The following is a 25,438-nucleotide window of genomic DNA, read 5'->3' as shown; positions in this document are numbered from 1 at the left end:
ATTTAGTGATAGTAAAGTTTCTAGAACAAAACAGGAGGAGAGGCCAGTTACAAAATATCAGTTGAGTTTATTCACAAAATCTGCCGGGCAGCACCAGCGTGGAGCTACAGAGTAGCAACTTTAGGGGGGAAGGGCAATGGCACGGACACAATCCCTCGATATAAATAGCAAAAATGCACAGGAATAATTTAGAGCAGAGATCTTCAAAGATGGGGTCCCGGACTCATTGGGGATCCTCAGAGTTACTGCAGGGGGGGCACCAAATTTTGTTTAAAGTCTGTTTTCATTGTTGTAAAGTTTTTTTTACATGCATTTTAACATGAATCCAACCTAAGCAAATATAAATCAGTCTTTGGGAAAAAAAACACACAGATGAAAGACTTAGCATACAAGTAAGGTAGTCATCCACAGATAGTTAAGTCTGGTGATTCTGGTCCTGTATTACTTGGCATTGGATTAAAATCAACTAATTAATTAATCAACCCCTGAATTCTGTTCAACGAACATTGTTGAAACTAAATAGATATATTGACAGTATTTCTATTATTGTTTTTAATGATTATTGTATGAACAAAAACACACTCAAAATGAGGGTCCAGCCTTGGGAGATCATGGCTGTCCAAGCACTTTCATCTGGCTACCATACTGTCTAAATGAACTGTTCGTGTGTGTGTGTGTGCACATTTAGTGTACTGTAGACACATGACCATTATGTTTCAGATAACCATTATTTTATTTTTCAACTTAACATACCGATATTCAGTACAAAACAGCTGTTATGTGACACCACTTTGAATACAGTACATTTAACCATTTCCAGTATAGAATAAAATGTCAACTGTGAACACAGAAATGACTGAAACGTGATTAGTTCGAATAAAAGCTGGACAGATGTGAATTCATGAAAAAACTTGATTTCATTTTCTTTCCCGGTCATTTAAAACTCATGATAATATATTAGGTCTTAGGTTCTTCATCATTTGCAGGGTTAATGATTGAGCAAAACATAGAACCCCAAACTGCCCCCCATTGCCATAGAAGTATGAGTTAAAGTTCAGGTTAATGGGCTATATACAGTAAGGCAGAACAGTAAACACTTTCATAAAAATTTTAATAACCACATATTTATCAGTATATCAGATAATGTGATTTAAATAACAGACAACGGAAGAGCCACATCTCTACATGCTGATGGGTATTGTCACAATTGTTTGTGATAATCAGATAGTTGCATTTTCCTGACGCACATTTTTTGTGCTGAATGTCTGAGCACACTTCTCCAGCTCAGCCTTCACTTTACTTGCATCAGGTCGGTCTTCTGGATTCTCACGCAGCATTAACTCAATGTTATTTTTCTGCAAAAACAACACAAAACAGAGCTATGCATGTCAGCCTCCCTGTTACTCTGCTGGTGACCATCATCACTAAACTGACACCCTGTGGGAAATACTACTTCATGTGACAGGGAAATCAGTAAGGATAATAAGTATATTGCGACCTACCTCTTGTGGAAATGTCTTTGAAAAGTCATTGGGAAGCTTTCGACATCTGGCATCTTCCAAAACCTGGTGTTCATGGGGTAATAAAAGGATGAAAGAATATGTTAGCCTGAAATTACTCTATATCCTTCCAGGATTGCGCCGGTGCTGCAGATAATTCCGCCGGATGCATATATTTTCCGTTTCTTTCTGCTTTCTTTGTGTTGGAATTTTCAATTCGGTCTATGAGGGCTAAATTGAGACAGCTACTTAGACCATTTGTCAAATCTGAGTTTTCTCTCACATGACTATTTTGCGGCAGCTCTGGGGGAGTTTAGCACCTCCAATGACAATTCTGATTGGTTTAAAGAAATGTCATTAAACCAGAGCATGTTTTCCTCCCATCCCAAATGCTGTGTGGACCCTCCTTGAGCGCACTTTGGAGGAGGGTCCGGCAAAGCGAGACTAGCCTATAACGTAAAATAAAGTTCCATCTCATCTCCTAACTACAGTCATATGGTCACATTGTTATGGTAAGTCATATAATCAATCTTTAATAAACACACAATGTTACGTCCTATTAATGCAAGACTCACCACTCGTCTTTCATGTCCAGTAGAGACTTTCCAAAGAAGTTCCAAATATATCAACCCCAGAGCAAAGATATCCACTTTTCGGTCATAGTGCTTCTTCCTCTTTTGGGACAGAATAAAAACACAGTATTGACACAACATACTTCAGCAGCAAAAAGCTGTACTTTCATTAATCATCATTAAGATGAACTAGTTACTGTATACTCATGAGGCAATTGAAACTTCAGCTTTCAGCTCAGATTTTAGTGATTACATTTGCAATTCAGTTTAAAAAAAATTATTATGTTGTAAAGCAATACCAAAGGTAAAGACAGTTGAGAATTAGGTGTGAACATGCATATAGGTAGCCTAACTAATTAGGCATTTAAGAAAAACATATTTGCTGACACAACACAGACAAATTAAAAGTTATTGTCAGTAAAGATTCTCACTTGTTCTGGAGCCATGTAAGATCGGGTTCCTCTGTTCTCTGTTCTGTCCATCAAAGTATCATCATCTCTGGTGACCAGACCAAAGTCCCCAATCTTCACTACTCCATCCAGCCCAAACAGGATATTTGCAGGCTTAACAGTAAAAGTAAAAACAGAAATTGAAACAAATAAATATCTATCGCCCCACATGATGAGTATCAAAGTGCTCATACTAAGCTCATTTTCAGGTTCATAATTGCATTTAGAGATTATATCAGAATAGGTTTACATGGCTTAATTTACAGAAAACACCTTATTTTAGTTGTATTGCACATTGCTGCTTTTTCACTTTGTAAACCTACAACGCGCAAAAAAAAGGGTCAGACAGGGTTACGACACGCAGGGAGATGCGAATGTTATGTATGGACTTTTCTAACTCTGGGGGATACGGTGAATAAGCTAAAGTCCTAATAAGTCTGTGTGTTGCTTTAACACATTAACAAGTGAACTTAGAACTTGCAGTAACAGCACCTTTCCACCAGGGGCAGGATCTGGCCTAATACTAGCAAGGGGCAAAAGTCTAGTGTGTGGTGCTGCTACTGTCAACCAGTGAGCACCAGAACAATATACTGGTGCTAGGTACTCTGCCCTCTGATGGGCTTCACTAAAGGTTGATTTAGGATATGTCTTCAGGTACTGGTGGAGCTTAAGCAGGGTAAACCCACATTACAAATGGTCACACACCTGAAGCTACATACAGGAAGCTTATACTGTATATCAGCTTTGCCTCAGCCTCACACTACAGAGTCTGGTCTCACCTTAAGGTCCCTGTGGATGTGCTTCTTGGAGTGGATATATTCCACTCCACTAACTATTTGCTGAGCAATTCTGAGACTTTCTTCTCTTCTCTTGGAGTCTTGGGGAGACTGAGTGTTCTTCTCATCAATCCAGTCTTTAAGGGTTTTGGTGTTACATAACTCCATTTGAATATACAGGTACTTTGCTGATGAATTATCTGAAGATCTAGAAAAGTACAAAAAAAATAAATTTCACCTTCAACTTAAGGTAAGTAAAGGAAGTAAGTAATACATAAGGTAAGTGCCTGGGACTCACTGGTAAAAGCTGTTGCTGCCAGCTGAACTGTCCCATTGGTATCCTGTATCCTCCGTCCAAGTTGTGAAGTATCTGACAATATTATCGTGGCGGAAGTCGGATAATGTCTTCACCTCTCGAAGAGCTTTTCTGATCCGAAAGTAAACAAGGAAAATGTATAAACAAAACACAAATGCTGCATGCGCACAGTGGAACCTCTCTCCTGCATACTTACTCGTCATAGTAGACGATTTTTACAGCATAATCCTTCTCCGACAGTTTATGTCTTGCTTTGCAAACATAACCATAACTGCCACTGCCAAGACACTCCATGGGCTCAAAGTCTGAAGTAAACCTGTCAATTACAATATAATTGAGGTAAAAAACATAGAGATGCCATTATGATTGTACAGCACTTATTGATTGAGATTCAAGTTGACTTCAGTATGAAACGCTATATATGGTATTATGCATTTTTTCATACCTTGACTGGGTGGATGTCTCATTCTGACTTTTCCCCGTATTCTTGTCTTTGACAACATGCTTAGAGAACAAAAGAATACAAAACTTTTATAATCTTGATCCCTACTCTGATTATTACGTTTTACATGCTATATGAAGTACGACATATAAACAGCTAAGTAGTATATTGTCTTTTGGACAATACTATTTCCAAATGTGCAACTCTCCATATCCCTTGACTGGACAAACTAAAATGTCTACTCATTATTATTATTTTCTCCTCTCCACATACTGAGTAAGCAGATTATAACATTTATTTTATGAGATTGTGATAGAAAATGCAGACCTGATCCTTGGATGAGTTAGACGAATCAGTGAATATTCCTGAGCCACTTGTACCCGTTGACATACTTTGTGCAGATGAAAGAGACTCCCTAGGAAAACATATTACATATTGTACATGAGTACAGCCTTTTGAGCATTAAGCTCTACAATCTGTTTTAATAATTGGGTCCATAAGCAGATTACGGTGAAGTTGACGACCTGTTATCATCTTCAGACGCAGCTGACCTTATGGGAATCTACAATTCACAAAAAAGTAGATTAATGTAGCATGTTAATAAATGTTAATAAATAAATAAATAAGTAATATTATTTTTTTAATGTGATTTTTCCCTTTAGATTTTTTATTCTGAGAGAACACACCTGTGCCTTGGGAGGATTTGATGAATCAGCAAATATTATTGATCCACTTGTGCTCATTGATGTGCTTTGTGATGATGATTCATGGGACTCCCTAGGGGGAATACAATAAGAGACATGAGTACAGCTTTCTCAGTATTTAATTCAATGTTCTGCTCTTTTTAGTAAGGCAAAGCAAGGTAATTTTATTTATATAGCACATGTGAGCAACAGGGCAATTCAAAGTGCTTTATATAAAACATTTAAGACTGATGTTATGGAGAGGCCAGTCCCAATCCCCTGACCTCAATCCCATAAAACACTTGTGGGGTGACATCATAAATGCTGTTTCTGAGGCAGAACCCAGTAATGCAGAGGAGTTGTGGAATATAGTTCAATCGTCCTGGGCTCGAATACCTGTTCACAGGTGCCAGAAGTTGGTCTACTTCATGCAACACCGATGTGAAGCAGTTCTCAGAAATAATGGTTATGCAACTAAATATCTGTGCAATGATTCAAAGTAAAGCAAACCCTTAAGACATTTTTCAGTTCATACAGTAAATGTTTGAGTTTTTAAAGAAAAATGCATATTAGTTTTTGAACAGCCAAATATTTATTTTTCTTCACTTTCTGTATAGGTATAACACAAACTTGATCAATTTTGATCATTTTTAAATTTAGAATTGAATGTGCAGGGTTTCCAATGCATTACTATTATGGAATTAAAAGCTATTCTAAGGATTTTGACCTGAGAGGTCTGGGTGGTTTGTAGTGCAGTAGCAGATCATTAGTGTAATAACAATAAGTGTCTTACAGGGTAGTTGATTGCGGTGAGAACATAGGTGTTGCACCATCTTCAGACACTGTTGACCGGACGGACACCTAAAGGGCACAGAATGTTAGACATACAGTATATATTTTATGTGTATGTCTTATACAGTAATGTTCAGTTTTGTTAATTCAGATCTTCATGAAGGTAGGCTATATTGCAGGACTGTTGTATTAGACAGCATTTGCTTTAGCCATGCTAAGTGTACAGTACCTTATAAACTGGTAACTTATAAAGGGAGTACAAAATATGAATAGTACCTTGCTGTCCCAGTCTGTCTGTTCTTGAAGAGCTTCCCAGGCCAGCTGAGCTGCTTTCTGTTTGGCTTCCTTAATGCTCTTGCCCTCACCCACAGGGTACTCCTTATTGTTGATCGCTAGTTTGTAGAAAAATCTTTGTGGTGTTCGGAAAAGGAGCAAATAGTTAACATCATTATACGTGGGCCTGCAAGATATTGGAAAAATCTGACATTGTTGAACTTTAATGCTTCACAAACACCAAAGCAAGTAAGAGCTGTGTCTGGGGCTACTCTTCTGAAGGGATTTTGGAGGGAAATTAGGTAGAACTACTGTGGTTGACTAGCATGACACCATCGTATTCATACAATAATCAATCCAGGCTAACGTGAATGACAGTGACTGCATGTTGCTTCCTCTAATGGCGTTTTTCCACTGCTGGTAACAGCTTGACTCGACACGCCTTGACTCGCCTCTACTCGACTCGATTCATTCCACTTCCGTTTTCCATTGCAAAAAGAGTAACGTCTCAGTCTATAATAACCTTTGTCGGCTGGTAGCAGCTTTCTGCTAGTTTCTTTAGTCTAAATATATCAGCTTTAGCCTGGCTGGTAGCAGCTTTCTGCTTGTTTTTTTAGTCTAACTATATCAGCTTTAGCCTGGCTGGTAGCAGCTTTCTGCTTGTTTCTTTAAGCTAACTATATTAGCTTTAGCTTAGCTGGTAGCAGCTTTCTGCTTGTTTCTTTAGGCTAACTATATTAGTGTTAGCCTGGCTGGTGACAGCTTTCTGCGGGGGGAAATGGCCGGGAGACGTTGTGATTATGTTGCATTAATCAGGTGATTTAGTTTGCATTTGCAGCGAACATAAAACACTGACTACTGTAGCTTCACTGACTACCCATCAAAACTATGCGCATCACTGTGTCAGCGGCAGCTGCTGCCTACGGTACTTTTCTACACAGGGAGAGCCTCACTTCCAATAACAATAACCCCCGTCGGACTAATGTCACATACACACGTTGCCCACACGGCTACCTGTCTTAAAGGGGAAGGGTCGCGCGGTAATAATCATGTAAAAGGACAAGGGTGGAAGTTTACTTTTCTATCAAGCGGCAAAAAAGGATTAGCATCAACATTGCAATGCCCTGCGATGACGATGCTAAAACACTTTATTGTTCTGCCCTAATTATACGAATGCTAACATGTTAATGTAGTTTACAACTGAACATCAAGAAAGAGTTAGCAATATCTTTAGTGTCTATTCAGGTTACAGAGGTCGAGGTTCATACTCACTGAAAGTCATGAGGTTCACCGCATCTCCTTTTCTCAATAAATGTACGGGTGATTTTTTTTTTCTGACAGTAGTGGTTGACAATTCCAATGTAATTTGTCTCCGTATAACTGCTGTCCTTTGAGTTCATACTGAGGCGTCTTGTCGTATTACTGTAATAAAATATAACATTTCACGCTGATGTTCATTATCTGGATATGATTAAAAATGAACTGCTGCTATGATTTACTCACCAGATATCAGAAACATTTGGATTCATTTCCTCATTTTGTTGAGCTGATGTGGGGTTGAGATTCTCATCTGCAGTCTTGAAAAAGAAAAAAAAATACAATTTCTGAGTATGTGACACCCAACAACATAATACCTTGGGTAAGCCAGGAGCAACTGGTGTGTAATTCTACTTCTGTAGTTTAACTGCCACATAGCACATCATATACAATACTACACTATGTATAATAATGTTTTTTAAATACTAAAGCATGTAAACATGTTCTAATAGAAACCCAAAATACAGGTACGACACTAAAAATTAGCATAATATGGAAGTTTTAAGCAAAGAGGAGCAATAATCTTACTGTGTCGACTGAGTCCTGATGTTCAGTTCTGAACAAGCATTCCAGGGCATTTTTAGCAGCATTATGTTTGGCTTCCTTCTTGTTCTTTCCCACACCATTTGGATAGGCTTTTCCATTTAGGACTACCCTCTGGGTGAATCTGTAGGGGAATTGTCACATATCTGGGGTTTTTTGGCAAGTTGACTTGAAATGATGTTGGGGTGCAATAATGACATGACTCTCCAAACCACCCTATTCAGCCTGTAGAAGGACTCCACCAGGATATACACACGCTAAATCCCCTAGGTCAAATGTGATTACATTCATAGGCTGAAATTGTAACACAGTATTGTAACAGTATGATTAATAGTCAAAGCATGTAGGCCTACTTGAGAACACATTTAAGGTAAGCCTTCCAAGGTAGCCAGCCTTGTTGTTTTATTTGTATGCAATTTTATGGCTCTTCTCCATTACATTTACCTTACCACAATTTACTTCACAAATAAAGCTTTTACAGGTCACATGGCATAACTGATCCAGAGCTATAGGTAGCAGGTCATTACATCCATGTCATCTGCTGCAATTAAAGGCCTTTATTCTTATAACATGGCCATTCACTTTACCCCAAAAATTAATTTCCGAGAATCATTACATTGGGCTGCAAGTAAAAAGTTGAGAGTCCTTGAGCAATTATGTATTGAGCTAGCCTCTGTTAAATATTGCAGTTTGATACACATGGTGTATTTAGTTGGTTCTAGGTTTTATGGTAATTCAGGAGATCTCTAATTTACCAGGTGAAATTATTAATCGATAACGTTAACTGTTTTTTAATAGGGTTTTGGATATTGCATCATCAGCATCACCACCACCACCCTCAGCAGCGCCATCGTCACCCATGCCAGGAACACTCTGGCCCAGAAGTACACCCATTGAACTCTACCACGACTGCGGCATAATATGTGCAAAACCAGCAAAGGTGTGCAAAATCCACGGCTAACAGAAATTGTATTCAACTCACGTTTTAATATGGTCGGGGCCAACAGAGCCGAGGTCGTCATATTGCATCACAGATTTTGTTTTCTGTACGTACTCGTTTAGTCTCCCAACATAGTTTCCAGTTTCCATCTTTAATGACGAAGCTGTCGGACTTTCAGCTCAAAGGACATAAAGTACAAAGCTCACAGTACTGCTCCCCGTCCTTCGTTTAACAGCGCTCTGTTCCGACTTCCGAATCAACTCATGACTGTAGTAAACTGTACGTTTCGATTTCCCCGTATTAACCTCATTCACGTAACGTGACATTGCTTGATTTGATACGATCAATCAAAACTGAATACTTTTCACAGCCTGCCCTACACCCGGAAACGACTGCTCAGTAAGGTGGAAGCAGGTTTCATTTTAACATGGGGGACATACTGGGGGGGGGGGGGTGCTTTTAATGTAAATGCATGGGGTGCCTGATCAAGTCAATTAATGGATTAATTTTGAATTAATTTGTAAACCCCTAATTATTGTTTAAGCAACATCTGTGCTCATGCACGTGCAGCAGCACAGGCCTACAAGTTAGAGAAAAGACCCTACACTGCAGTCCAAACGTTTTACACATTGAAATAACTGATAACCGGAGGCACATAGGCCTATGCAATTATCAAATTAATGGCGGGGATAATATTGGGTAATCAGAAGTGGTACAACAAATTACGCACATGGCCATTTTGCATTAGTTATGAATAACTATTGATACTTTGTTACAGTTTGTGCAAAATTGAGTTCATCTGTCCAGTGGTGTACGCAATGTATCAGGGTGGGGGGGGGATTCTTGGTCTAATGTCAAACCATAGTCTCTAGGGCTAAGCTCTGACTGAAGTTATGCCCAAGTGGCTTGATCACAGAGCGAGTGGGCGCACCCAGTGCCAGCTGGTTGTACCTGACGGAGGATGGGCACAGGTAACCTGGAAATGTGTTGTAACGCTAGTCATGTCAGCCTAATGACAAATGTATTTTATGTTTATGCTCTGCTAGATTAGCTAGATAAATGCGGTAATAGAAACATTAGTTTTGTTACATTAATTAAATGTGGCAAATCTGTTTGCCTCCGAAGGTTGAGCAGCATAAGTTTGTAAATTTTCAGTTAGTCACAATGCTGTGAGATGGCTGTTGAACATAATGTATATCATGGTCAATGATGGTAACTCCACAGCAAGTCTTTATCATTGCCACTAATGTTCTACAGCAAGGCCGAGATCCTCCTTTAGTGCAATAACTTTATTTTGTAAACTTTAGTTTATTGCTTGAGTTATTATGAATGGTTGCGAGTGCCGCTGTGATTGACAGCACTGCTGTTGCTGTGTTGCTGTGATTGTTTTTGGCACCACTAACAGACCTACAGGCCAGTGTCAGCTGATAAGGTCGAGCTGGGGGAGTGCTGTGGTGAAGCTGTTCCTGAACTACTGCGGTGCATAGTAGGTTGGTAACAGATCGGTCTATATGCTAGAACAAGGCTTTGGCTACAGTAATGGCTGAGCTTTTCTTCCAGACTGGCACTTAAAGGTGACAAAGCCGAAGCACTGAAGGGTCCCATTAAGTCAGATGTAGGAGGTTTTGGGACTGCCTGAGGCCCCAAAGCCAACAATTTCACACTTTCTCCATTTTCAATCGAGAGTATAACATATTCTTGTCCCATTCAATCATTTGTATCTGTTGTGCAGTACACTGTTTTGTCTGTGTTACTACCGAATATAATGGTTCTAGAGTCTAGGTCCTCAAGTCTAGGAGTTCTATTTTTGAGGATATTGAACACTAAAAATGGATTCCCATCTTAAAGTAATCATTCCAGACCAGGGCTTTTTCAAACTAATCTGTTTACACCGCAGAGAGCCAGTGTCTTAAGTGCGTATCTGCATTCTTCTGAATCAAGAAAGTTGGTTTAACGTTCTAGGAACATTAGTTTTTGGTTACATCAGAAGTTCTCAGAACGTTCCCCTAACGTTGCAACCTTTAGAGAATGTTCCCCTAACGTTTCCCTAACGCTGCAACCTTTAGAGAATGTTCCCCTAACGCTGCAACCTTTAGAGAACGTTCCCCTAACGTTGCAACCTTTAGAGAACGTTTCCCTTACGCTGCAACCTTTAGAGAACATTTCCCTAACGTTACAACTTTTGGAGAACGTTACCCTTATGTTCTTTTTCATTCCCCTAACCTTTATAAAACTTTAACAACCATGATACCAATTTTATTATTACTTTAAACTGTGCATGAGCAGGAATGAATTATTATATATTAGCAGGAATTAATGAACAGGCAAACTTGATGGCATTTAAAACTTTAATATACAATATAAAACTTACAAAAAAAATTATATATATATATATATATATATATATATATATATATATATATACAAGAATCAAAATCAGTTTTATTGGCAATATGGACACATAACAGTGCAAATGTATTGTGCAAGATGCATATTGGAATGATAAAGTACCGTATTTTAAAACATAAGTCACACTGGACTGTAGTGGCAGAAATGTATTTCGTAAAATCCAAGACCAAGAACTGACATTTAGCACGCAGAACAACAAGCTGACTAAGGTTAGTTCTCGTTATGCTAATGGTAACACATTAACAGTTATTCAACTATAGAACAGCACAAAGAACAACAAAGTGTGTGAAAAATAGCTATTTTGAGGTTAGCGTTAAAGTGCCCCTAGCCCCTGCAAAAGGCCATTTGACCAAAAAACAATAATACGGTAGACGAAGGTTTGACTCAAGTACATTTACAAAAAGACCCTAGGTTGCATTTTGGCGAAAGTTTCACTTTAATTAGTTTTACATTCATTGCTTTTTTTTCTAGGACAATGCACTGGGATCAACATCACGGAATGGTTAACTGAAAAGTAAATGGGAACTAAGGAACTCATTCATCACATTATCCTTGAATTCACAATATTTGCTCCATTACAGTTTTATATAGTAAATGAATGAGAAAAACAAGTTTAAACAATACCCTGACATAAATTACAGGCATCAGAAGAACTTGATTTCCATACTCACTTGTAACTTGTTTTCATAATCACACAGTTGCATTTTCCTGACACAAATTTTGCACGTTGAATGTCTGAGCCCACTTCTCCAGCTCCGCCTTCAGTTTACTGGCATCGGGTCGGTCTTCTGGTTTCTCACACAGCATCCACTTGATGATTTCATTCTGCAAAAAACAAAAAAACAAAACTTCTACTAAGATCTTTTTTACCAACAATGATAAATACTACCATACCATATTGATAAAGCTCCACTCCACACTATTATGCACTTTGGAAACTGAGACTGATAACTTCTGAAAACAGTGTTTTGAGATCTGTGCTGCTTGATGTTGGACATTATTCACATACAGACAGCAGCAGTCTTGTTCTGACTCATTCTCCAGGTTTTAGAGATGGAGAACAGTTGTCGTACCTAAAGGTGCTGTAAATGATATTCAGAACATTAATACAGCAGCACCCTCTTTCTTTCACCCCCTCCTTTCCCTTGTGATCTGCTGATAAGCTGTAACCGCTGGGTGAGCCCTGCTCTCCCACGAGAACCCGGCCTGGTCATCTTCTCAAGGACTTTACTTTGGCATTGTTTTCCGTGGTGGCCACTCAGACTTTTCATATATTCCGTGCCACCACCACGTAATGCTCTGATAACTCTTGTGAACATTTCAGGGAATTCTGTGAGACCAGGCTGGAAATGTTCATACAATTTTCTATTTTTTTTTAGGCTGTGACTGAGAAGTTGTTGATGTTCAAATTCTTTGGCTAAATGCTGGATCTTCACAATCTTACCTACAGTACCTTTAAGAAGTCAACTAAATGTAGTAAAGTAAAAAGTAAAGTATAAAGTGGCATGCGAACTAAATACTCAAGTATAGTACTACCTTACATTTGTTCTTCAGTACAATACTTGCGTAAATATACTTAGGTACATTCCATCATGGTCTGTTGGTAACCATCAATACGTAGCAGCACCCTGAGGAAGTTTCATGTAACAAGGGACTTGGTTAGGATAATAAGAATATGGTAATCTACCTCTTGGGGAAAAGTCTGTAAAAAATCTTCAGGGAACTTCTGACTTCTGGCATCATTCCAGACCTTGATGAAAATAAAGATGAAATAACATGTAAGTTAGCCTCAAATTGACTAATAATTCAAATTGATGATCAGTTGAGCGTTGCAAAGTAATAAAGAAAAAATCATCTTATCGGCTACCTACAGTAATACCATGCTGTGAATAAATCAACTAATGTTGTACATTATACCCAACTGGTTTCTTATTTGTTTATAATAAGCCTACATAGTATGGTAACATTGTTGCGGCAAGTCATTTGTTAAATTTCAAAAATAACACTCAATGTTATGTTATGTTCATGATAGACTCACCACTACTCTTTCATGACCAGTGGAGAGTTTCCAAAGTAGTTCAAAGTAAATCAAGCCCAGAGCAAATATATCCACTCGTCGGTCATAGTACTTCTCCCTCTTTTGGGACAGAATAATAAACACAGTATTGACAAAAGACACTTCAGCAGCATAAAATTATTCTTTCAATAATCATCATGAACTATTAACTAGTTATGCTCATGAGGTAAATGGAACATCAGCTTTTCAGTTCTACCGGCACAAATGTCGTAACATGTTTCATGTCAACTTTGATTTTACAGCTCTTACTGTCAACTGTGATGACAGGTGAGAATAAAGTGTGAAAGGGCATAGTGGCATACCAAGATTAAGCCCATTAGAAGACCATATTTCTTAACACAATAATACAGAATAATTAAAAGATATGGTCAATAAAGACCATCTCACTTGTTCAGGAGCCATGTAAGATGATGTTCCTTTGTCCTCCGTTCTGTCCATCAATGCAGAGTCATCTTCATCATCTTTGGTGACCAGACCAAAGTCCCCAATCTTTACTACTCCATCCAGCCCAAACAGGATGTTTTCAGGCTTAACATTGAACAGAAAATTGAAACAAATAAACCACATGGGCATGATAGTAAAGTAAGTTATGATTATTCATAAAAGGTCTGTGTTTGAAAGCAGCCTTTCATCTAAACAGTCAGCTTGTGGCTTTCATTGGGTCTTAGACATTGGTCTTGATGAACAGTGTACAGTATAGCCATATCTTTATCTAGTTGATCACAAAATAATCAAATTATGTTATATTATTGTGCTGTGGCATTTGTTTATTTTATTATAATTACTATTATTATTAAGTTTGATCTACTGTAAATTGTATTAATGTACACGTAGTAGTATGTTCTAGGGTCTCTTAACCTGATGGTCTAAAAAGGTCATGATCCTACCAAGATTAATATTCTGGTGGGGATTAATATAATACTGGCCTTAGAAAATGACCAAACTTTGACATAATTCAAAAAGTTGAGAAACAATTAATAGAAATTACACATCATGAGTTCATGTAAACAAAGATTTACCAAGCAGAAAAAGGTTGTCACAACTCCTGCCAGCTCAAAATATTCCAGTATGTATATGTTTTCTTCTTTTTATTTTTATTTTTTTTAGCTCTCTTCAATTTGCCACATACTAACTCATGCCCTGGGCGTTGATCTGGACCCTTTTTAAACCCATGAATGCCAGGGTTTCCAAAGACCAACTCCTACACTGGCGTTTTTCCACTGCTGGTAACAGCTTGCCTCGGCTCGCCTCGGCCCGCCTCGGCTCGCCTCGGCCCATTATGCTTCCGTTTTCCATTGCAGAGCCTCAGCGTGGCTGGTCACTATAGCAACGCGTGATGACGTAATTTTCAGCGCGGCTCACAACAGCACGTCGGCTACCTGCCGCAGCCAGAAGAAATGTTTTGTTTCAAAAGAAGGAAGCAACGAAAATCACCGCTAAAAAAATCTGGAGTTAGTTTGGGAATACCGACGGAGTTCAGACGTCGACATGACGGTTGTTCGCCGACACAAAAGGGTAAGTTAAGTTTCCTGGTAACGTTAGCTAACATTTGCATGTGTTCAGCTTCGCAGTCAGTATTTACTATACGCTATATAAAGTACATGAACTTTAGCAACCATGATTACACACCAACATGTTTGCTGTGTACCGTGTGTGTTTCAGAGCATTCACGCTTTGCAAAACCGCCGCCGCAGACCGTCTGGTGGGCGATGTCCGACCGGTGAAATCTCTGGTTCTGACCTACTGGGCTTCGTATAATCTTTATGAGAGTCACAGACAGGCTTATGACAACGACTGGGATGCATCTGGGCTAGCAGAGCAGGGGGGACACTGTCACGGGGTGCAGAGGAAGAAGACCGGGACGTTTGGGAGGGTTTGATGCACTACTTGAAAAGCTAAATAAAAACTTTTGTTATATATATATATATATTTTGTCTTGTTTTTTAAAGTAACAGTGTGCAATATTGGAAACGACATGAAGCCGCTAGTAGCCCGAACCGTTGAAAAGTGAGAATAGTGCAGAAAGTGGATAATCTGTCGGTGTCCGCCTAGATTTGTTTTAAATGTCCCGTTTGTTCTGGAAACACACTCCGCACTCTTGTTTGCTAAAAACGCAGTCATAAGTGACGACCAACCAGTAGTCTGCAGGTTTCCACGTCACCTTTTGGGCTCGCCTCGGCTCGCTTGGAACCTCGACTGAGGTAGTACTAAAAAAAGTACCTGGTAGCAGGTCCCAGGGACTTTTTTTCGTAATGGAAAACCAAAAAAAGCGAGTAGAGCCGAGGCGAGTCGAGTAGATACCACGCAGTGGAAAACCGCCAGCCACAAAAGTGTTCCAAGCATGCTGAGCATGTCAGGTAACCCTAACAAAACACTTCCATTCCACCTGATTAACGCACCTCCTCTAACAGGTTATTCTGGGTTATTCCTGGCTCGGGCAGTACAATTAACATGTTGGCTGGTCCATGGGAGCCATCTTGCAAAAAAATCGTCACTGTCGTGCTGTCTGCCTCAAATCTGATTTGGCCCCACTCTTAGTCTCCCCTTTCCTCTGGAGTTCCCATCTTCCCTTCTATGTCAGTTTTGCCCGAGCCACACACTACAGAGTCTGGTCTCACCTTAAGGTCCCTGTGGATGTGTTCCTTGGAGTGAATATATTCCACTCCACTAACTATTTGCTGAGCAATGCTGAGACTTTCTTCTCTTCTCTTGGAGTCTTGGGGAGACTGAGTGTTCTTCTCATCAATCCAGTCTTTAAGGGTTTTGGTGTTACATAACTCCATCTGAATATACAGGTACTTTGCCGAAGAATTGTCTAAAGACCTGGAGAAAAAAATTCAATCACTCACCTTTAACTTAAAATAAAAAGTTAAGATTTAACGTGTGTGTATTAGACTTACTGGACAGAGCTGTTACTGCCCGCTAAACTGTCCCATTGGTATCTTGAAGCGTCCATCCAAAATGTGTAGTATCTAACAATATTACAGTGGAGGAGGTCAGATAATGTCCCCACCTCTCGAAGAGCTTTCCTAATCCGAAAGAGAACAAGAAAATTAATCAGTAAAAAAAATAGACTGATAGACAGACAGACAGACAGACAGACAGACAGACAGACAGACAGACAGACAGACAGACAGACAGACAGACAGATAGACAGATAGATAGATAGATAGATAGACTGTATTAATCCCAGCGGAAAATGTCACTGTTACAGCAGCTTTGCAAAAACGCCAAAACAAAGTACTTGGACAAGTACTGCACATGCTACATAGCACAGACTGAAAGCTAACTACTGCATACTTACTCTACACAGCAGACAATCTTTACAGCATAATACTTCTTCAGGAGTTTATCTCTGGCTTTGTAAACACGACCAAAACCTCCACTCCCAAGACGCTCTATGGAATCAAATTCTGAAGTAAACCTGTTGAGATAAATACTATTGTTTAGGCAAAAAGGGGTAAACAAACGGAGATATCTTCTCGGTTGTACATCAGTTATCAGGAGATATGTTTAGGACCATATCAGTATAAAACACACAAGCTGCAATGCAAATTAATATTGTTTTTTTTCCATACCTTGACTGGGTGGATGTCTCATTCTGACTTTTTCCCATTTTCATGTCTTTGACAACATGCTAAAAGAATAAATGAATGAAATAGATTTATCATTTTGAACCCTGATCTGATTATTAAGTTTCTCTTAAGTAGTCCTAGTTCCACTCGAGGACATGCAACATGTCGATTACAACCAAGTATATGTTGTCATTTGGAGGGACTTCTTCAGTGGTTTGGTATTTACAGAAATCTGCAACTGTCTCTGTTGCCCTCCCCACATACAGAATAAGCAGAATATAAAACAATAATATATATTTTATGAAAGAAAGTGCAGACCTGATCCTTGGATGAGTTGGACGAATCAGTGAATATTCCTGAGCCACTTGTACCCGTTGACATACTTTGTGCCGATGAAAGAGACTCCCTAGGTAAACACAATAAGATGCATGAGTTCAGGCTTTTGAGCATTAAGCTCTACAATCTGTTTTATATTGGGTAGCAGCTTACAGTGAAGTTGACAACTCGCTTGGTGCATTTTCACACACAGCTGACCCTATGGGAATCTAAGATTCACAAAACATTGTTAGAATATAGTAATAATAATAATAATAATACATTTTATGTATAATGCCCTTTACATTTCACAAGGAAATCTCAAAGGGCTACTAATAGTATGTTCCACATAACATAATGTACAGTCCTGTAGCCTTGTTGAACATCTTGTTAAACCACCAATATGGACCTAAACTAAACTTCCTTGCTCGAATGATGCAGCTACAGTACTCGTCTGCTACATTCTGTAAATATCATAAAAGCAGATTTTTGCACACCTGAGCTTTGGAAAGGTTTGATGAATCATCAAATATTATTGTGGCACTTGTGTTCATTGACGTTCTTTGTGATGAAGATTCATGGGACTCCCTAGGGGAATACAATGAGAGACATGAGGACAGTACAATACAGTAAAGTATGAGTCTAAGTATTTAACTCCATGTTCTGCTCTTTTAGTAATAACAAATAAGTAAAACAATAAGTGCCTTACAGAGTAGTTGATTGCGCTGAGAACATAGGTGATGTAGCATCTTCGGACACTGTTGACCTGACGGACACCTAAAGGGCACAGTTAGACATAATTATTTCTTAATGTACAACTGTGCCGCACTAGAAACATTGGTAACACACAATAAACTACACCAAAAAAGGGTAGTTAATGATTACCGGTAGTTACTGTTTTTCAGAAGACTGAAAAAGAGGAACTACCCTTCTGAAGAAGGGTAACTAATCATTCGTTACCCTTCTGAAAAAGGGTGACTAACCTTTTGAAAAAGGGTAACTACCCTTCTGAAAAACAGTAACCACCCTTTTGAAAAAGGGTAACTAATCATGTGTTACCCTTCTGAAAAAAAGAAACTACCCTTCTGAAAAAGGGTAACTAACCTTTTGAAAAACAGTAACTACCTTTCTGAAAAACGGCAACTACCGTTTTAAAAAAGGGTAACTAATCATTTGTTACTCTTCTGAAAAAAAGAAACTACCCTTTTGAAAAACAGTAACTACCCTTCTGAAAAAGGGTAACTAATTATTTGTTACTCTTTTAAAAACAGTAACTAATCATTACCTACCCTTTTTTGTGTACCTTATTATAACGTGTTACCGAAACGTTTTATTGAAAAGTAAACAAAAGTAACTGTGGTTCAGAACTGTAGTCACTCATGGCCTTTTTCCATTAATGGTACCTGCTCGACTCGGCCGCCATGCCCCGTCCTTCTTTCTTCCATTGCAGATTAGTACCGCCTCGTGCATGAGGCCAGCTGTGGCTGGTCGTCACAGCAAACTGTTATATAGTAGCTAGTACTACAAAAAGTACCTGTTAGCAGGTACCAGGGACTTTTTTTTGTAACGGAAAAACAGAAAGGCGAGTAGAGTCGAGGCGAGGCGAGTAGGTACCATGCAGTGGAAAAAAGGCCATTAGTATTAGGGAGCATGACTAACTACAGCATGGTGTAATCTTTTCTCTACATGCATAAACATAAATAAAAAATACATTTAAAAAAACGGCCTGGAACAAAAAGAAAATTTGAGTTTAACATTACCGCAAACTGCACCCTCCAATCATAACTTTAACCAACACCTCTCTAAAACACTATTAATAAAAACTGACAACATTACCTTCATGAAGGTAGATTAGTGGCAAGACCGTTGTATTAAACTGCTGTACCTAATACACTGGCAACTGATTGCACAGTACATTTGATGATTTAAAGAAGTATGAAATACCTTGCTGTCCCAGTCTGTCTGTTCTTGAAGAGCAGACCAGGCCAGCTGAGCTGCTTTCTGTTTGGCTTCCTTTACAATCTTACCCTCACCCACAGGGTACTCCTTGTTGTTGATTAGTACTTTGTAGAAAAATCTGTGTAGTGTTTAGAAGATGCGGAAGAAGTTTAGATCATTGTTAAGTAACATTTCAATATGGTTTACAACTGAACATCCATCTAGAATTATCAACAGTGTCTGTAGTGTCTATTCATGTTACAGAGGTCCAGGTTCATACTCACACAGGGTTATGAGGTGAACCGTCTCTCCTTTCTTCAATGTAAGAATGGCATAGTCTTTTTTTTTGACAGTAGTGGTCGACGAGGCCTATAAAATTTGTCTCTCTATTTTGCTCCCTTTGTCTCTGCTGGTTCCCATAAGGCTGTGAGGTCACATTGAGGCGTCTTATCTTATTACTGTAATAGACAAGTGACATTATTTCACACTGATGAAAACAAGAAACTGCAAAACTCCTTTGCATCTGCTGTCATCAGACTGTACAGCAGCACTGAAAACCTTTCACCTTATACTATATCCCATATTCCATACAAAATCATAATCTACCATGTTATACTATAATAGGTTACACTGATTGTTGCATCATTATATTAATTTCTATTAACACAGACACTAAGTACCATTACTTAGTCATATTTTAATCTGGTCTGGTTTACTCACCTCTGTCACTTGATCTCCCTGCTGGGTATCAATAAATGTTTATCTTGTATCATCTTAAAACTAAAAATGAACTGCCGCTGAGACTCACCTGATATCAGAAACATTTCGATTTACTTTCTCCATTTGTTGAGCTGATGCACAGTTTTTATCATCTGCAGTCTTCAAAATAAAAAAAAATTAAGTACAATTTAGAGATGTTTCACACACAGTGGACTGTGGCATGTTGAGTATGTGACACTTAAAAAAGCACAATGATTTTAGACCTATGATTGGTCTTGATACTAGTGGCTGAAAGCAAGGAGGAGCAATAATCTTACTGTTTTAACCGAGTCCTGATGTTCAGTCTCCATCAGGCATTTCAAGGCATTTTTAGCTGCGTTCTGTTTGGCTTCCTTCTTGTTCTTCCCCACCCCATCAGGATACGCTTTAACATTCAGAACGGCTCTTATGATAAACCTGAGAAGAAAATATAAACATTTTTAAACAGACAAGACAAAGAAAGAATGTGGTGTAATGGAGGTTGCAGTACTAAGATATGAATTTGCACACTTGATTTACAGCCTCATGGGTGAAGTTATTAACATGACATACGGTGTGTTGGACCCTCTTAGGCCACTATCTAGGAACTATGTGGGACTGCAAATATAAAGTCATTTATTTTATTACATGTGAAAAATATTGGTTGAATCTGTCATGGAATCATCACATTTCTGTTACACAGGCAAGGTGACTTCAAATGATGTTGGTAGGGTTGGTTGGTGGTGCATTAATTTCCATGAATCTACAAACTACCATATTTAGCCTGTAGGAGGTAAGGTAATCATTCCCCACACTAAAACCTTGCTCAATTGTATTATATATAAATATATATATATAGATAGATATATGTAGATATAGGTGTGGTTTGGGATCTGGACCTGGTCCAATGTGGTCTACATATGAAAAGAAAACTGTGAATTCTTATTGGATTTTCACATATAGAATAAAGCTTTTACGTATCTGAAATTATGTTTTTAAGAATCTTTAGCTTCTCTGGAATAATTAAGTCCAGATTTGACAAATCTAGTATAGTGGTTTTGGATCTGGATCTGGACCTGGTCTTCTATGTGGTTGCGTTCTCATAACGACAATAAAGTTTTAGACGTGATTAATAATTTACATTAATGCCTACTACGCTTTCTATACAGTAAGATTTAAAAAAAAATGGGGGATCAGTCACTCAGCAATGTTATAAGTTTCCCTGCTGAATCGGACGCTCCAAAGCCATCCACGCCACCCTAAGGGGCTACCACCCAAAAGCCCTACATTCTGGTAGGCAGAATAATGCGCACAGGTACAACCCAGCCCCATTTGATTCTACTCACGTTATATTATGGTCGGGGCCAACAGAGCGCTCCTCAAAACGCAGCTCGTATCTTCTTTTTTGCGCGTACTCGTGTAGTTCAGCAGCATAGTTTACAGTTTCCATCATAAATGACGAAGCTTTGGAAATCCCAGCTCAAATCACAAAATGTGAGAAAAACGCTCACATACTTCCGTTTTAATTTCTTAACTCTTCCTCATTGTCCTGCATAGCCTATGTCCGCAACCTGCTTTGATTGAGCAACCTTTAGATCTGTACCAAGGCCTTAAGTTTCGATTTCCTTGTATTAACGTCTTTCACGTAACGTGACGTGGCTTGACTTTATCTGAATTTAATTAAAACTAAAAGATAAACCAGGTACATCTGCAAATGAATGCTGGCAAAACTGCAGAAATGTGTAGTGTGGCTCCAGTTATTAATAACAGCAGTTATTGTTTATTAGTATCTGCAAATTGAATGAAACTGTCTCAGGGTGGGGACCTTTTCAAAAGTATAGATCCAAGTTCTGTAAACTCAGTGTTCCTTTGCTCTTGCCACTGTTTCTGCCACCTGAATATTTCTTCCTAGTCCTTACTTGATCGTGACAAAATATTAAGTAAATCTTAATATCTGAAAAAAGTTAGCACTTACCATTTTTGGGAATCAATGAATTATTGTACAGTACAAGAATGTTACATGAAGGTAATTTGGCACATAACCTAACTCAGAGCTGATACAAGTCTTATCCATGCTTGTTTGAATGGAAAAAGGCAGATCATCAGTAGAGGACTCCAATTCACAATTTTCGGCATCCACTAAAATTTACAAATTGTGCAAAATGCAACAGTACATAACTGCAAACTGAGCATTACACTCTAGTTCCCAATGTTTTATTTCTATATTCAGTCTATTCATTACAACGCTGTGTGTGATATTGCTTGCACCACATGCAACCATTTCAAGCATATTCATTAATTCAATATCAGTTGTCAAAGTAACTATCCAGAACATGATTATTTGTTAAGTGAATAATGATGGTCATTCTGTCAGATGGAGGTTTTCATTTACATTTTACATTGTGTTCAAACCTCATCCATGTATGTGCATGTATGCATGTACTGTATGTATGTATGTATGTATGTATGTACCATATGTACCTGTATGTACAATATGTATGTTTCACATGTGTGTATGTACTGCATGTTTTCATGTATGTATGTATGTATGTATGTACATGTGTACACTACCGGCTAAAAGTTTGGGGTCACTTTAGAAATTTCCATTGTGTCTTTGGAACATTGGATGAATGGTTGCTGATAATAGGCAATGTAGATTTTGCATTAAAGATCAGTCACCCACTCAGATCAGCTGGTATTCTGTCTATAATGGAGTAGTATGGAAATTTGTAAGTGACCCCAAACTCTTGACCGGTAGTGTATGTACCTGTACGTATCAAAAATCTGTTCAGTAAAATATTTTTGTAACTTAGGCGAGAATTGCATAATTCTTTTTGAGCCATTTTTACGGTTCAAAATCATTTAGACATGTAACTCCCACATCTATGAAATTGACAGAGTGGTGTATACATTTTTAATTTAATTTAATTTTAATCTGTTAATTGATCCCCTATGGGGAAATTACAATTCCCACTCTGTGTCCACACTTTTTGTTAGTTTTTACACATAGTCCTGAACTACACACATGCGTACGGTACCTTGCTCAACAGCACCTGGCAGTGCCCAGGAGGTGAAGTGGCATCTCTCCAGCCACCAATCCACACTCCATACTTTTTGGTCCATACGGGGAATTGAACCAGTGACCCTCCGGTTCCCAACCCAACTCCCTATGGACTGAGCTACTGCCACCCCAAAAAAGCATAAGCAGATGTCATATTTTCATGACTGGCCCTTGAAAATGGAAGAAAATTGCTAAATTTGTGGTTTTGGGGCTGTCCCCAAAAGTATTTACATATGGACCTTTCCATACTTCCGGCTGCAAAATACACTATTTAATTGATGTACCAAATTAAAGGGGCTTTTGCAATTTGTGTGATTTCCTTTCATGTTTAAATTAACATAAGAGGCGTACTATACAAACCGACTACCCGTGCATAGATTTGTATGGAGCAATGAAGACAATTTTCATGGTCCTAATTGCAATTCAATTTTCAATTCAATTTTATTTATAGAGTCAAATAACAACAGACATTATCTCAGGACACTTAACAGATAGAGGAGGTCTTCCTTTTAACAGACAGAAACCTCAGGTAGAACTTGGCTCTCTGAGAGAACAAAAATAATAGCAATAGCAGCAATGTCCACATCGTCATGCTTGCCATGACTTGGATTCTGATGAAGTTAGAGCTCTTGAAATTTGGCAAAACCATCAAATACAGTATTTGAAATATTGTATTTATACGAGGTAATATGGACATTCCCATAAGTACCGTATATACTTTGGGAGACTGCTTTGGGTCATGAAACCATATGTTTTGCAATTTTTCCATTTTCAAGAGCCACTAATAAAAAAATATGACATCTGCTTGAGTTTTTCCATTTGGATCTGGTGTACGCAGTTTTCTTTGTGTCACCACAAAACATCATAGCTATAGGTCCTCTAGGAGTCAGAGTTATATTTCTGCAGATATGGAACCCTAAAAATAGCTTTGAGGACTGTGCTACTACTATTATTAATTTTTCTCTCAGAGAACCAAGTTCTGTCCAAGGTTTCTGCCTGTTAAAAGGAAGTTATTCCTTGCTACTGTGCAATTATTCTTGGGGGAATTGTTGTTGGAAGGTGTGGTCTAGACCTTCTCTATGTGTAAAGTGTCCTAAGTGTCTGTTATGATTTGACACTATAAATAAAATTGAATTGAAAATTAAGATCATGACAATTTGTGTTTCAGTTTGTCTTCATTGCTCAATACAGGTCTAAGCATGGGTAGTCGGTATGGATAATACGCCTGATCTCATATTAATTGAAACATAAAATGAACACACATTTTCACCTTTGCTTCTGAGACTTGCCTTATGTAGGATTCAGTTCATGTTAAAGCCCCTGAAATTTGGTACATCAATCAAATACAGTTTCCACCCGAAAGCATGGAAAGGTCCATATGTATATTTACTCTAGGGTACTGCCTGGGGCCCCAAAACAACTGGTCCGAACTTTTTCCAATTTTCAATGGCCAGTAATTAAAATTATGACATCTGCTTGGGTATTTCAATCATTTGGATCTGGTGTATGCTGTTTTGTTTATGCCCCCACCAAATATCATGGCTATAGATCCTCAAGTCTGGGGGTTATATTTCTGAAGATATTGAACCCTACAAATGGCTTCCTGCCTGACATATGTTTTGTTAGGTTGGTAAATTAAACAGTTATCTATATATAAGAGTGCAAAAACAAATGCTATTCTATATGCATTTCTCAAAATATCCAGTCTTAAATTGCATTTACATAAAGTTTGAACTAAATAAAAAATGTAAACAAACCCTTAACCTGATTTGACACTGAATGACCCAATTCCCTCATTACAAAACGCACAAGGTTCTATGCCTTCTCCCATCAATACTACATAATTATGATACATTTCATCATGTCAATTCATGAAAACAGTTTTTGAAGAGGTATCCTCCTGTAGCAATCAAATATTTGCAAGAAAAGGTATTATGCAATTAGTTGCTGAATAAATGGTCTTGCTTGTGATGACTGATGCTTTTGCTGTTTGAGTATTTCCTTGTAATACTCAGACAGTCCTACTGATGCGACGCATATCTTTAAACATAGAATGTGTACTAGTGCACTCTTCCAAGTCCATCTTTAGTTTACTTGCTTCGGGTCGGTCTTCTGGCTTCCCACACAGCATTGACTTGATGATTTTGGTCTGCAAGAAAAACAACAAAATGAACAGCTATTGTCATCGCCATGATATCAGTAAATGCTGCTAGTGTCTTGGAGGCTATTTCCCTCAAGCTGACTTTACCTTGGCTACATAAAATAAATATGTTCTTAATACAGTCCACTGTCCTGCTGATATTTAATGTTTTTCTTAAATCACTGTATACATACACACACCAACAGTCCTGTTTTGTCTCCTTATCCATTGAGGCTTCACAAATGAATCGTAACAGTGAAGACCCCTACCTTTTATATTTACTGTACAGTATGTGCATGTATGCATGTATTTATGCATGTATGTATGTATGTCCTGTATGTATTAACATTAAGTATGCACATGTATGGTTAGGGTTAGTCAAAAGTTTGGGTTAACTTTAGAAATATCCATTGCACTCCATTGTAGACAGAAAATCAGATAAGATCACTTGCATTGTTTTTTTAAAGCAGGGCAGCAGGAGTGTCAAAACTTTTTGCCTGTTCTGTATACACTCACCGGCCACTTTATTAGGTACAACTGTCCAACTGCTCGTTAACACTTAATTTCTAAGCAGCCAATCACA

General features: G+C 38.4%; 2 protein-coding genes and 1 long non-coding RNA gene across 6 annotated transcripts in view; 1 reads left to right on the top strand and 2 right to left on the bottom strand.

The window, feature by feature from the left end:
* Window positions 1-717: 717 nt before the first annotated feature.
* LOC117960114 (interferon-induced, double-stranded RNA-activated protein kinase-like) lies at window positions 718-21,311 on the bottom strand. Of its 4 annotated transcripts, none has more exons than XM_034897717.1 (18): window positions 21,001-21,305; window positions 19,954-20,092; window positions 19,725-19,795; window positions 19,201-19,374; window positions 18,923-19,055; window positions 17,688-17,755; window positions 17,476-17,566; window positions 17,153-17,208; window positions 16,982-17,069; window positions 16,667-16,725; window positions 16,393-16,512; window positions 15,989-16,117; window positions 15,707-15,911; window positions 13,476-13,616; window positions 13,050-13,148; window positions 12,699-12,761; window positions 1,178-1,355; window positions 718-1,121 (listed from the first exon to the last, which is right to left on the bottom strand). In XM_034897717.1, exons 1-17 carry the CDS (start codon window positions 21,105-21,107, stop codon window positions 1,221-1,223), a joined length of 1,878 nt encoding a protein of 625 aa, XP_034753608.1. In that variant the 5' UTR covers window positions 21,108-21,305; the 3' UTR covers window positions 718-1,121; window positions 1,178-1,220. The 4 variants fall into 4 exon arrangements, with proteins under 4 accessions (XP_034753608.1, XP_034753609.1, XP_034753607.1 ...); XM_034897716.1 differs by lacking the exon at window positions 718-1,121 and adding an exon at window positions 11,745-11,836 and having other exon boundaries at window positions 1,134-1,263; XM_034897718.1 differs by lacking the exons at window positions 718-1,121; window positions 12,699-12,761; window positions 13,050-13,148; ... (3 more) ...; window positions 16,393-16,512; window positions 16,667-16,725 and adding exons at window positions 1,503-1,565; window positions 2,075-2,173; window positions 2,503-2,634; ... (2 more) ...; window positions 3,809-3,928; window positions 4,058-4,116 and having other exon boundaries at window positions 1,128-1,355; window positions 21,001-21,311.
* LOC117960119 lies at window positions 12,241-22,845 on the top strand. Its single transcript, XR_004660069.1, has 3 exons — window positions 12,241-12,302; window positions 14,456-14,458; window positions 22,834-22,845. It is a non-coding gene; the product is annotated as an uncharacterized LOC117960119 (long non-coding RNA).
* A 1,025-nt stretch (window positions 22,846-23,870) lies between these two features.
* The window catches only part of eif2ak2 (eukaryotic translation initiation factor 2-alpha kinase 2), an 11,716-nt gene continuing 10,148 nt past the window's right edge, over window positions 23,871-25,438 (bottom strand). Inside the window, exon 17 of the mRNA XM_034897720.1 lies at window positions 23,871-24,864. Coding sequence (XP_034753611.1) covers window positions 24,727-24,864 — 138 coding nt within the window. The 3' untranslated portion in view covers window positions 23,871-24,726. The remainder of the gene's footprint in view (window positions 24,865-25,438) is intronic.

This window comes from Etheostoma cragini, chromosome 17, assembly GCF_013103735.1.
Source record: "Etheostoma cragini isolate CJK2018 chromosome 17, CSU_Ecrag_1.0, whole genome shotgun sequence".
Taxonomy (NCBI): domain Eukaryota; kingdom Metazoa; phylum Chordata; class Actinopteri; order Perciformes; family Percidae; genus Etheostoma; species Etheostoma cragini.
Note: the sequence above shows the minus strand (reverse complement) of the source record. Positions and strands in the feature narration are given on the sequence as shown.